The sequence below is a fragment of the Physella acuta genome, unplaced genomic scaffold (genome assembly GCF_028476545.2).
Source record: "Physella acuta isolate Inbredline_101_S28 unplaced genomic scaffold, ASM2847654v3 ptg000332l, whole genome shotgun sequence".
Lineage (NCBI taxonomy): Eukaryota > Metazoa > Mollusca > Gastropoda > Physidae > Physella > Physella acuta.
The window spans coordinates 144,022-157,826 of NW_026731851.1; the positions used below are offsets into that span (position 1 = coordinate 144,022).

Consider the following 13,805-nt stretch of genomic DNA (forward strand, 5'->3'; position numbering starts at 1 on the left):
TACCTCGGTGCTAATAACATGTATAAATACAATACGCACAATGGCGAAGTTAAGTAGTTAAGCCGCAGAACGGTTACATACATACAAATATATATATATATATATATATATATATATATATATATATATATATATATATATATATATATATATATATAACATTCTACATTCGATATATATATATATATATATATATATATATATATATATATATATATATATATATATATATATATATATATCGAATGTATATTGGAATATAAGATAAGAGTGAACCAACTTTTATTGACAAGTTATCTTACAAGTGATATATACATGTGCATCAAGGGCATTATATACGACAAAATGGAATTGTCTCGACCGACGCCTAAGACGAATTCAGCAATATTTTTGCAGTTACTTTGAAGTAGTAGGATTTTTTTTTTAAAAATCAAGCCGCCCCTCCCCCCACTTTATTCACTTAAGACACTCATTATTTCTCTTTACGTATAATGTGTGGCGAATTGAGGAATTTTTGTTGTTGACTAGGATACTATTGCAATCTTTTATTAAAGGGCCTTGGTGTAAATATCCGGAAATGTAAAAAATTTAAGACTAGAACATTTATAACAATGTTGTTTATGAGGCGGTTTTGGGGAAAATAAAAAACCGCAAAAAAAAAAGGATGATCATAAGTGTGCCCTCGTCGCGTGCCAGTGACGTCATAAGATGGACACAACCATCCTCGGTGTGTGAGTGCACGCGTCACGTGTCAATGACGTCATGAGACGGACACCAGCAGCCAGTTGTGGAGTTGCAGTCAGCCATACAGTTACGCCATTTACAATCAAATGTTCCCACTCAGAGTATATTACAGTATTCGTTATGACGTAGTGGGGTCAGAGTTAAGAGTACATGTGTTACACGTGTGTTGTCTTAAGTGTGTTGAGAAAAAAAATGATAATAAACAACACATCTGGGAGATCTGAACGTTCATATTCAGGGGAAAACATCCACTAAAACAAAAAGGCAACAGCTGAGGTTTTGCGGAGAAGGAAAAAAATCATCCTTGTTCATAATAAGCCTTGTTTTATCAGCCGTATTCACAATCAGCCGTATTCATTATGAAATTGCATATAAAAGCATGCATTGTTTTACCATATCAGAGGAGCGTTGTATTCAACTGTGTATTTTAAAATAAAAATGAGGTTACTTTTTTAAAAAATACATTTAGTTTTTGTTGAGTCTAGAACATTCTAGATCGAATTGAAGTCTGAAGATGTAGAGCATCCAACTGCTGTGTAGTTGGATTCAGGTGTCCAGTAACCGCCATGACAGTTTCTATGTATGGTAGGCGGTGTTGGTCATATTTTATTAAAAAAAAATTCCGGCTGCTATACTTCCGGATTTACGCTATAGGTCAGAGTACAACTAAACATTGTGTAGAACTGAAACCAAATTTTTCCATGACTTGGTGTATAGAAAGTAAAACACTGTTTTTATGTCACGATGAATGAACAACACTGCCATTATTATTTCGGCATGCCATGTCCTATGTCAGGAACTGCCATTTTTTTGGTCTATGACGTGTTGTCATATTCCGATGACATGTCTCAAAGTAAATGTACAACCCTGTCATTTCATGTCCACGACATGTCATCGCTAATGTCATCAAATCTCTATGACAGGTTAATCTGAATATCCCAAAAACTGATTATGTCACTGACAGATCATCTCAAATGTACACGACTGCCATCACAGCGCCCATGACAAGTCACATGTTTCAAATGCAACCTGCTCGCTCCGGCGTCAGTGGTGCCCCATGCCCATGCCCGCCGCGATGGCTGAAAACTTCATCCGCTTCTGCTTCTGCCTCTGGTTGCAGAACCACACCCTCACCACGTTCTTCTTCAAGTCTAGTTTCTCCGCAATCTGCGCTATCTTCTCACCCGATGGCCGTGGCTGTACCGCAAAATACGCTTCAAGCGATCTCTTCTCCGGAGCGGCAATAGACGTCCGCTTGCGTTTCTTGTCCCCGTTGAGTCCGTTTTCCAGCTCCGCTTTTCTTTCTCGTGCTTGTTTCTCAGCGTCTTCCAGCCAAGTTTGGAGAATGGGTTTCAACGCGATCATGTTGTTGTGGCTGAGCGTCAGGGATTCGAACCTGCAGATGGTGCTCTGGCTTAGACAACCGACTCCGGGTATTTTTAAATTGGCCAAAGCCGCGCCCACGTCGGCCTGCGTGACTCCTAGTTTGATGCGTCTCTGCTTGAATCTTTCAGCGAACATTTCCAGCTCTCGCGGGTCGCAGTCTGACTCGTGAACGCCCTGGTGGTGCATGCTCCCGGGGTGGGGCGGGAGGCCCGGGTGGGAGTTGACAACGGATGAGGGGTGCGAGTACATAGGCGGGTACATCTGGTGGTGCTGGGGGTGCGTCGGGCCGCCCATTAAGTTATTATGGTGCTCGGCCATGGACGCCACTGGGCCCAGGGGCATGCCGGGCGGGCCGTTGGGGGATCCGGTCAGCTGATCAAACATGGAGTCGGACGGCCCGAACCCGTGGTGCTGGTGGGGGTGGTGGTGGGGGTGGGGGTGCATAGGCATCTGATGACGTGGTGGGCCGCCGTTGTGGCCGGTGAAATCCGGCGTGTGCCCGTAGAGGCCCTCTGGCTTCATCAGCTGATGGCCGCCGGAGGGCTTGGAGATATCCATCACCCCCATGGCCTCGGCCCGGGCCAGGAACCCGTCATCAAGACCGGAGAAAAAATTGCCCTGTGGGTGAAAAAAATGGCGAATTTTATTTATATTAAAAAACAGTTTACACAGGATCGCTTGTGTGTGTACATAGTATAGAAAGTATATAAATAAAGAAAAAATTGCCCTGTAAAAAAAGTCAATTTTATTTATATAATAGAATAATTTACACTGTGCGTTTGTTTGTGTGTGTGTGTGTGTGCGTGCGTGTGTGTATCTATGTTAAAAAAAAGCCAATTTTACTAAGAGTATAAAATAATTTACACAGCATGTGTAGATACATTTAAAAAAATTATTTAACAACAAGAACACAATCACATAAAGAAAAAAAAAACAAAAAAAAAAAACAACATCATGAGGTTATCAGGGAAACAGGACTAAAAGAGATTTTAAAAAGCCATTAAAATAATTTTTTTTACTGTAAATACTACTCCATTTTTTTTAATTCATTAGAGAGAAGCAAAAATCAATGTAGAATGGAGGTTAAAAAAATTGGAGACTATTTACACAAGCTGTACTATAGTTTTTTTTTTTTTACTTAGTGGTTGGGGCGTTGATTGATGTCTAAGGATGTGTATGTCTGTGTGTGTGTGTGTGTATACGAGCGATATTTTCGGACCAAACTAAAGAAACAATTTAGGTCTAGACTCCTGTTGTTCAGAGTGAAATAGAAAAAAACAAAACAATTACAATTTTCTTTATTTTAACCAACGAGTGCTAAGGTGATTTAAAAACATCAAATTAATGAAATCGGAAGACATATTTATGTCTTATCAGAAATGAATACATCCGGTATTTGATTTGATGCCGTTTGTTTATAATACAATACAACTATTTTAAAATATATAGACACACAATTAATTTTTTAATATTAAAAGATATATATATATATAATTAATTTATAATAGTGCAATCAGATTTTAAAATCTTTTATGCAATATCTCGGGGTTTAAAAAAAATCGTGACAGTTTTTTTCTTTTTTTTAAAGTTTAAAAAAAAAATGAACCGCCCACCCACCTCCGCCCCCTCCGTCCAAGTCACCCAACACCCTCTCCCAGAGGAAGCATCGTCTGAACTTCATTCTTAGAACCGTGAGTGACTGACCCCTCCCCCCACACCCCCACCCTCAGCAATGTTGGCCGGCGCGTGATTCATCCAATAAGGTGTGTTTATGTGCTCAACACTAAGCCGATCCCCCACAGGACCCCGCGTGTACTCTACGGCAACTCTACACCACAGACGGCGCCATCTTGTGGTTGTCAAGGGTAAACAAAAACACGCTGTCAGGTGACTGGTCCACGGGCCGAGAGAAAGCGTGAACAGATCGGAACACGGGACACTGGTTTATTGTTCGTATGCTAGGCTACTGGATGCCATGATGGAGTGAAACTTAGCTGATAAAACCTCTCATGTCATATTTTTAAAAGGCAATTTAATTTTTTTTTTCAAGCAGAAGTGTTTGCACGTCTGACTTGATGCATGGAGGACGAGGCGATTTAGTGCCGCGTGAATTGGTAGGTTCGAATCCCGTTGGGTTTAAACTGTTCTGTCTTTACTTGGGCTATTTTCTGTACCTTTGTCTACCCTTGGCGTTGAAATATCACTTTCCGTTTACATTGTTTTTTTCAAGATTATTGAGCGTCACAAAATATAAATGTTAAATAACTGTTACCGAAGTGGTTGGATGGTAGATCAGACGACTGCTAACTTGAAAGATTTTAGTTCAAGTCTCAGGCTCAAGTCTGTAGGACGTCCCTAAGTCAACCCAGCTCTGATGGGTAACCGAATAATGTTAGGGAAATTATAGCGCATGGGTATAGAGCTGATGACACTACCCTTTTTGTATACTGAGGTTGCTGGAACAGATGAGCTCTACTTTATCTGGCCCATGTATCTTGACCACAAACGGTAAAAGATAATGAACATTTATGGACATGACAGTAAACGTGACAGATGAGATAGATCTCAACTAAAGCTGTAACCCCGGCATATGAAGGAATAATATGGTCAACAATTTTCGGCCACAAAAAAAAGAAGATTAAGTACAAGACTTTTTAGCAGCCATGCTCTTATATTAAGCATCAGGCAAGAAAATTCAGCCCATAGAAAAAAAGCATGAAATCTACCCCATATGAAATATTTATCGTATGTAAAAAAGTACTTTATTCTTAAAATTTATACTTTTAAAAAAAATTGGAAAAATTGTTTAAATTATATACCACGCATTCAATATTAGAACGATGTATTGTATTTTAAAACTCATTTACATTTTAAAAAATCAGTGCCAGAGATTTATTTCAAATCCTATTGATTGAATCCCGTTTGCGTTTGTGCGTTTATCGGTACCTCGGCCTGTCCCGGTTGTTAGACTACCCAGCCCAGGCCCAATCGACAAGAGGCCGCCATAAAACAGCCTCACCTGGTCCGCTTCACATAATCTCTTCCCCGTTTGTCAGCGCAACATCGGGGTCGGGTCAACAGCAACGTCACAGGGATCTGTTGACCGATCACAACGATAGTTCTTCGCTTCAGTTTTTTTTACCCCCCCCCCCTCCTTCCTTCTCTCCCACGTCCCTCCTAACCATCGCAGGTTTGCTAGCCTGCACCTGTAAATCTTTTTAAAAAAACCAAATCGACGATGCCGAGAATTTGTGTTTTTTTATCAACTTTTTAAATATATTGCTGTGATTGCGCACAAGCGGAAAGTGAGACACAATGTAAAACAGGGCAAAAGATCTAATTCTCCAGATTTATATTTGCCTGTAATCTAAGCCATGGCGTACTGTTTCCGTTGGGCCCTATTAAAAGAAGGGAGATTTTTTTCATCATTAGATTTCTGGATGAGGATAAGTTAAAGAAGCATTTCGGCAATACCTACTAGATCTAGTTATCTGATCAGCGTCTTTGCTTTTGTTTCATTGAAAACTTTAAAGCTCTTCATAAATAATGAATTTTACAGTTCACCAATATATTTTTCTTGTATTCATTTGTATAATATTTCTAATTACTTATTAAGATTATAAGAATATCAGATGTAGGATAATACATCTACAAGACTGTACCAGTTATGTGATTAGAGTTTGGGGTTTTCATTGATCGAAAATATAGGTTCATGTTTTATTTTAGTTTTACCTAGAAATCGCAATACATTTAATATCTTTCTACAGCTTTGAATCTTATCAAATTAAGGTCGTTTGTTCATGTTTGATATATTTTTTGAAAAATTTAAACTAAACTAACCCCGAAAGCTTTGAACTAATGTACTTTTTATTAATTAATTCTTTATAATTAATTAATTTCACGCATTGCCAATATTGATTTTTTTTTTGCATTTGTATAATTACTATTTACTATTACAATTACATATACCGATCGTAAGAATATGTAAACCAAAAAGGGCCAATTTTATCGTAAAGCAACTTGAAATGTATCTCCACTTTCCAATGTTACAATTTTCAACGTCTTAAATTTACTTTAGCGGAGTCGAATGAAATACTTCAAACAAATCTTTTTCCGAGCGTACTCCCAAGTAGGACGCTGAAGAAAACCAACGCGCTTGTGTCAACACAATAATCGAATCCGTCTTCTCACTTGAAATCTAAACCCGGGAACAGTAAACCGGAAGTTGATACCTGCGCATGTCCCGTTACGTAAACTCAATTCAATTATCGCGCGCTCACCTTACAGGCAGATTTTTGAAATTTCACTCAGGTGAGTGAAGTTACCCCGAGTTCTTCGCGTCAAATCGCCATGGGAACGAGAGGAGAGGAACAGGAAACTCAATTAAAAGATCCGTAGTTCCATTAATGTTTTTCTAACTATAGTTCACAACTTTATACGCGTATGAATGTATGTATATATGATTCTTGTGAAAACATCGGTACATTAAGATTGTGTTTTTTTTTTAATGTTCACTTTATCTATTGGGTTCAGGATTAGTGTTAGGACATGGGATAGGGTCAGTATTTGGGTAAATGTCAGGATTACGGTTAGGATTAAGATTAGGGGCAGGCTTAGGGTAGCTTCGATACGAGGCGCATCCAGTGTTTCTTCCAGACTTTTTTCTCCGGGGGGGGGGGGGGGCACTTGAAATTTTCGGGGGGGGGGGGGGTAGACTTTTTTTGGGGGGGCGGACACTGTTATAAGTATATCTTTTCTATATAAATTATAAATTATATAAATTTCATTTCGTTCGGGGGGGGGGGGGGGGGGGGGGGCGGTAAATTTTAAGAAACTCTGGGCGCATCATATTTTTTTTCCGGTTATTTTCTTGTTTTATTTTGCAGTTGTTTTGTTTGCTATCCCCTATGTTTGTTTGAGAAAAAAAGTAATAAATTCGCTAATATATTTTGAACACCAAAGTATTTTCAGAATGCTAAGACAAAGATCATTTTACTAGATACCCAAATGAAGAAAACATCTTCTAGTTTTTGTGTTTATTTTTTTTATAACGGCGTATCTAGTTAAACGGCAGTTTATGATGGTTGAGTTTGGTCTGTGAAGATACGCAATATTTAACAAGATAAGAATACGACGTGAGACAGGGCTACATAACTAGCCTCTTATGTAAAGGCTCTACACATTCATATCACAAAATGGTGCCATCAATCATGGGGCGAGCCGCCCCACCCTAGCTACGCCTCAAGGTAATAGCAAGCAACAAAAGGCGAGTTTGTGTTTGACGCTAGGGTCACACGTGTGAAACGGGTGTGAAATCATGGTATTATGTGTGTAGTAAACTCACCTTTAAGGAAATACCTTCAGGTGAGATATTTTAGGGCGTTACCTGACAAACTCACCTCCTCCCCCATACTTTTATCTTTTAAGCATTAATAACACGTATTTCAAGTATACACGAAGAAACATACATAGGACGTATGAACTTAGTTCTTACTCATAACTATTTTAATAGTATGTTTTAACGATGTTAAATATAATTTTGAAGCTTTATAACTGGTCATAGTTTTATAAGTTATACATTTTAATAATAATCCATAAATACTTACGAAATATGTTCTTGCTCATACAATTTGTAAGCTGTATATTTTAATTACATTACATATTACTTTCGAAATTAGCCCCTGCTTATCATTGTATATTTTAGATGTATATTTTGATTATAATAGAATGGCCTTTTGAAGTTAATACTTGCCCTTAGCTTTCTAAATTGTACGTTAAAGAAGGCTGAAATAAAAGTAGTTCTAAACCACGTTACATAGGAAACATTGTACCACCAAGACCAAAACATTAATTGTCTTTTGATACATGAAAAGAAATCAATATCCGGTCTTCGCCTACAGATAAGAAGAGGCCAACAACAGGAACGATTGAATAGATTGATTGAATAGACTGAATAGATTGATTGAATAGAGTGAATAGATTCTACTTGGCTCAGCCGGAGCTCAACAAAAATAGACCCAAATGAGATCGGAGTCTTAACGGAAAACAAATTCCGTTTAAATTAGCCTTTAGGAATGAGGTAATGAGGAAAATTATACTATAGGGGGAAGGGTATGGAATATTGAAATTGAAAAAAATTCGGAATAAGAAAAATCTTTGATTTTGCGATTTAATTTTTCTTTTCAAATAAAAAGAATTTTCATTAATATAAAAGACGATTACCAATTAATAAAGGAAGAATATGATGAGGATGATAATGATGAAGGATAATAAAAAAAAAAAAAAAAAAAAAAAAAAAACTCAGCAGACGGCCCTAGCAGATGAAATGGGTAAAAACAAAATTCGCACCGGGACCGGATCTGAAAGAAAAAAAAAATAATTTTTCTAGTTGAAGCTGGAGAGACGAGGCTTCGGGTATTGATTCTCAGGTAGCCAGAATGCAACGTGGAGAAACAAGCTCATGAAAAATTCAAGATCCCCCCTCGAAGCAGCGACGTCACCTGACCCCGCTGAACTGAATATCTAATGAGGGCGACATTGAAGGTATTCCCCCGTTGGTGGGGCGCGGAAGATAAAAGGGGGAGATAAAAAGATTGCCATCGGTGGCTTCGCTGTGCCATTTCTTTACGATATATTATTCTATAGACTTCTGTAACTGGATGGGCCCTTTTCTCTCTCTCCCTCCCCCCTCTCTCTCTCTTTTAATAAATAGAAACAAGGGAGCATAACTCTGTTTTCTAAGTTTCTCAGCCTTCCGGATCAGCTAACGCGGATAATGAGTGACCACGGCAAATGAGTTAAAGAAAATATAATTAGAGTTATGCGACTTGATAGTGGATGGATGCTGAAAAGTTAGAAAAAAAAAAGGGGGGGGGGGGGAATCAGAGTTTTTTGTGTAAAAAAAGGGAGGGGGGTAAAATAATTAAATTATATCCTGGAGGAAATCATGTTTAGAAAAAAAAATTGCAGACTTATTTTAAATTATTTGTCTAAGAGAAACATATTCCGCTGTTCTGGGGATTATGTGCAGCGATTCCAAACTAATGTATCATAACGGAGTGGATAGCCAGAAGATAGGGGTGGGGGTGGGGGTTGGGGGGTTTGCTGGAGATGGAATCAAATAATATATGAGCAAGATTTTAAGTACAATAGTGGGTTTCAAAAGCAATTTTATTTTTGGAGATTTTAATACTAAAAATGTCCCATCAAGAATCTACGAGAAAATAAGATGAATAGGTCAAGAAAATTAAATTAAAAAAAAAATGAATGTATTTAAAATATTTTAATTTTAAATATTTTTTTCAAGTTAATTTGATAATTTAGTAACAATATAGCAAAATGGCGTTTTATAAAAATTGGGAATTAGCTGATGTATTCCATTTTTATTTTCATTTTTATCTATGAAACGTGAAGCGTTGTGGGGAATGATAACATTAATTTAGAACTTTAAATGACTAATTTTTTACAGCTGGTTAAATGTTTGGCTTCTTGCTAGATTTGTGTAAGCAATGTAACCGTACAATAACCTTTCGTGGATTTTTTTTAACGGTCAGGTTAATGCAAATCATGATTTTCCTGGCATTTTACTTCTCATGCGCTCAGACTCCCTAGCGAAAATCAAACTTGCTCATAAACATACTTGTACATAAATACGCGTTCACATTAACACGAACATACCCACTTCGCACGCACATTCTTACATACTTTCACATAAACATACGAACAGGAGTACATCCACAAACACAATACGATGTCTAATAATAGCAAGGTCTGTTTTAAGCTGGTGTAATTTTTATGTAACCAGAGCCTATTGATTGTGAATGGATGATTGAAATTGAGAAGACAACAATGGAATTGGTTGAAAAATAAATGGAGCAACAAGGACTATTTCATAGGCTGTTTTTAACTCAAACTGACAACAGATGACAATATTTAGTGTTCACGAAAATTTGAGGGCCCTTGGCTGTAGCCCGATTAGCCCCACATTTAATCCGCCACCGTTGGGACGACTAACTGGTGCATACTGCAGGGGCGTTAGCTACTCAGATCCCCATGTTACTCAAAACAACAACAAAACAACAACTATAGCTGGGTTAAATTTAGAAAATTACGTCATCAATGTCAAAGCACATATCGGATACTCTCGTGGCACTAGCATCTAAAATATTTATTTGTGCTTTACATCAATGTAAATCTAAAAAAAAAAATACATCCTCGTTCGTAGCTTCTGCTGTTTTTGTTACTAGCCGATAAAAGTGATAATAAAGAACAAAACTTCAGCCAAAGTAGTGCTGTTGAGAAAATAATGCACTAACACCAGAGGCGTAGCGAGGGAGGGGGGGGGGGGTGCGGACCGCACTGGTTGACACCATTTAGGGGGTGACACCAGGGCAAAAAATAGCAAAATATATAGAGAAAAATTATAATTTCACTTAATTAAGTGATTAATTCGAGTGTTAAATTGTGTTTTAAGGGGTGCAAATCGAAAGTTTGAGGGGGAGGGGGGGGGGGGGTGCAAATCGAAAATTGAAAGTAAGTTTGTCCCCGGGATGATGGGTCGCTACGCCTCTGGGGGGGGGGGGGGTGTGACACCATTAAGTGCTGCACCGGGTGACACCCGACCTCGCTACGCCACTGACTAACACTTATATCACTAGGTCTGCTACAAAACTAATGATACGCTAAACTTATAACCAATACACTGCGACTTCAGAAATCAATCCTACAGTAAACTATTCTGACTGTAAAATTATGTATTACAAAAACAATGCAAAAACTGCCACTAAGAAACTAATATTACAGAGGAACTAAAGCTATGGCGAACTTAAGGCTACCGATGAACTAATACTACAGATAAACTAATGCTACAGATAAACTAATACTACAGATAAACTAATACTACAGATAAACTTATACTACAGATAAACTAATGCTACAGAGAAACTAATACTACAGATAAACTAATACTACAGATAAACTAATACTAAAGATAAAACTAAGGCTATGGAGAAACTAAGGCTACTAAAAACAATTATAATTAGAAATGTAAACTACAATCAATTATGCCAAAAATGTCTCAAGATAGTAATAAATACAACAGTCAAAAACAAGTACCAAAAGACAAATGCCGCAATACAAATGACACGATACGAAGGCACCAAGAAAATGGCACTCTAGTAATGCTGCTAACTAAATATTGCACTAAAAAATCTCGGCCTTAAATAAAGATATTAAAAATGTGTTTTTTACACAGAATGTTAGACCGCGCATGTCCGTTAATTTGAGAGCCGCCACGCTCAGACGGTCAGTGGGGAATTCTGGGATTAGATTCGTATATCCTATGTCAGATCGCCTTCACGTTGAAGTAGATTTAAATCTGGAGCATCTGAATCTATCCCAGCACTAACGATGGTTAAGTTGTAAGAAACTGACTTGATGTTGGCTGGAGAGTTGTTTCAGCGAACCAGCTGTTCTTTACCCTGATGTCTTTGTCCACTGTTTGTATGTATGTCCTGATGTCTTTGTATACTGTTTGTATGTATGAGGTGCTGTCTTTATCTATTGTGTGTATGTATGTCCTGATGTATGTCCTAATGTCTGTATCTATTGTTTGTATGTATGTCCTGATGTCGTTCTACTTTTTGTATGTATGTCCTGATGTCTTTTTTTACGGTAAGCATGTATGTCCTGATGGCTATATCTGATGTTTGTATGTATGGGGTGATGTCTTTGTCTACGGTTAGTATGTATGACGTGATATGTTTATGTTCCAAGTGGTTAGTTGTGATGTTTTCACTCTAGTGGTGTTAGTTGTTCCTAGTGGTTAGTCTAGGTTGTGATGTTTGCAGTGTAATGTTGTTAGTTATTCCAAGTGGTTAGTTTAGGTTGTGATGTTTTCACTGTAGTGGTGTTAGTTGGTGCAAGTGGTCGGCCACTGTCACTGTTCTTCCCTTTAAATCTATTTGAAAAGGCGGATCTTGCAAGTTTTGTCTGAGGCACTGAGTTATAAAGGAGGAACACTGGCCGGTTGAAACTTATAAACTAGCTTTTATGTACATACAGTAAACTACAAACATACTGATCAATGACAAAAACCTCCACCTTCATACGTAGATGGAAAAATGGGTAGCGCAATTAATTAGCACACAACTACTTTTATATTATTGAAAAAAATATTATTCTTAATTTAAAAACAACAACCGCTTGCGTAAACGACATATATACATAAACAATATTATCGTCATTACATCTTGTTATAAACTCGTAAACCACACACATTATCAGTCCCAAAATCTTTAAATAACAGATACCGTGAAGTACCAAATAAAATCGCTTACAATCGGACCAAACTTCCTTTTATTGCTTAGTGACAATATGATCACTAACGTTACATTTATGCAGAATATAGATACAATGATAAACACCTGAGTGGGACTGAACTTCACACTATTGCCTTCCCTTTACATAATATTGCTAGTTAATGTGTCTAAATTTGTCAACAATATTTTGAGAATTTCCATGAACATCTCTAAATTTACCACTGCAAATACGGGCCAAAAATATATTTTGTCAAGAAGATTTGTGAACATCTCGATTTCAATTTTTGCACGATTACAGTATTCGAGGAAGGAAAAGGTTTGTTTTGTGTTATTTTATATTTGGAGCCTGCATTGATGAAATCGTAAACATTTTTAAAGAGATCTGATTTCTTGTATTTTGAATGTTGTGTATTAAACATTGTATAACTCAAAACAAGATGACAACACACGTACCTAGCATTAAATTAGTAATTAAATTATTAATTAAATTATTAATGCAGTGAGCTAAAACTATAAATGACATAGTCTCAGATTTAATTTAAATTGATTAATTAATTAATTAATAAATTAATAAATAAATAAAGAATTAGAGTAGGGACTTAAGGATTTGAGTGGAATGGATGTTAATACGTTACATTTTAAAAATTAATATTGTACAATACAAAATACATTGCTAACAAGGAAATAACATACAGACAAATGATACGATACTGATTTTTTGAAAAATGTATGAAAAATTTACCAAATATGTACTGTTTTGATTGGCACCTACCGAAGGCGAGGGCATGCATCTCATTCGATCAGGAGGGGGCCCCCAGTGGCGTGTGTTGGGGGAGTGCCTGCCCCCATGGTGCGACAGGGGAGCAGGAGTGACGCCCAGGGCAGGCTGCTTCACGTTCATGGACGGGAAGGCGCAATGGTGCGGGCCCTGGCGCTCGTACACGGCAACAGCCAGCGTGAAGCTACAGGTGTAGGGGCGTGATCACGCTCTGATAGATGGGGTACAGGTAGGAGGGCGGTGGCACGCTCCTACAGTAGGGTACAGTTAGGAGAGCGGTGTAACGCTCCTACTACACAAGCTACAGGTAGGCTAGTTTGATGCTCCTACTACACAGGCTACAGGTTAAAGAGCGGTGTAACGCTCCTAAAATACAGGCAACAGATGTGACCCGTAGACTCTCGTACAGTACGAGCTACAGGTAGGATTGCTCAGAGAAGCTCCTACAGTTGAATTGTCACAACGTTTTTTCCCCGAATATATCACAATCACGCTATATTCACAATAAATGTTTGAGTAAATAACTCAATGCTTTTTTTCTGTGTCCGTCTTTTAAAGATGTTTTTCAATCGCGGGTA

General features: G+C 37.8%; 1 protein-coding gene across 1 annotated transcript; it reads right to left on the reverse strand.

Moving 5' to 3' along the window:
• Positions 1–1,488: 1,488 nt before the first annotated feature.
• Positions 1,489–13,350, reverse strand: LOC131940824 (POU domain, class 4, transcription factor 2-like). Its single transcript, XM_059299675.1, has 2 exons — positions 13,222–13,350; positions 1,489–2,748 (listed from the first exon to the last, which is right to left on the reverse strand). Exons 1-2 carry the CDS (start codon positions 13,348–13,350, stop codon positions 1,789–1,791), a joined length of 1,089 nt encoding a protein of 362 aa, XP_059155658.1. The 3' UTR covers positions 1,489–1,788.
• Positions 13,351–13,805: the final 455 nt, after the last annotated feature.

Excerpts from the sequence above, each read along its gene's own strand:
- LOC131940824 (XM_059299675.1), bottom strand. The coding sequence starts at position 13,350 with ATGAACGTGAAGCAGCCTGCCCTGGGCGTCACTCCTGCTCCCCTGTCG. Across the intron at positions 2,749-13,221 it reads GATGCATGCCCTCGCCTTCG|GGCAATTTTTTCTCCGGTCT; the intron begins GTAGGTGCCAAT and ends TTTCACCCACAG.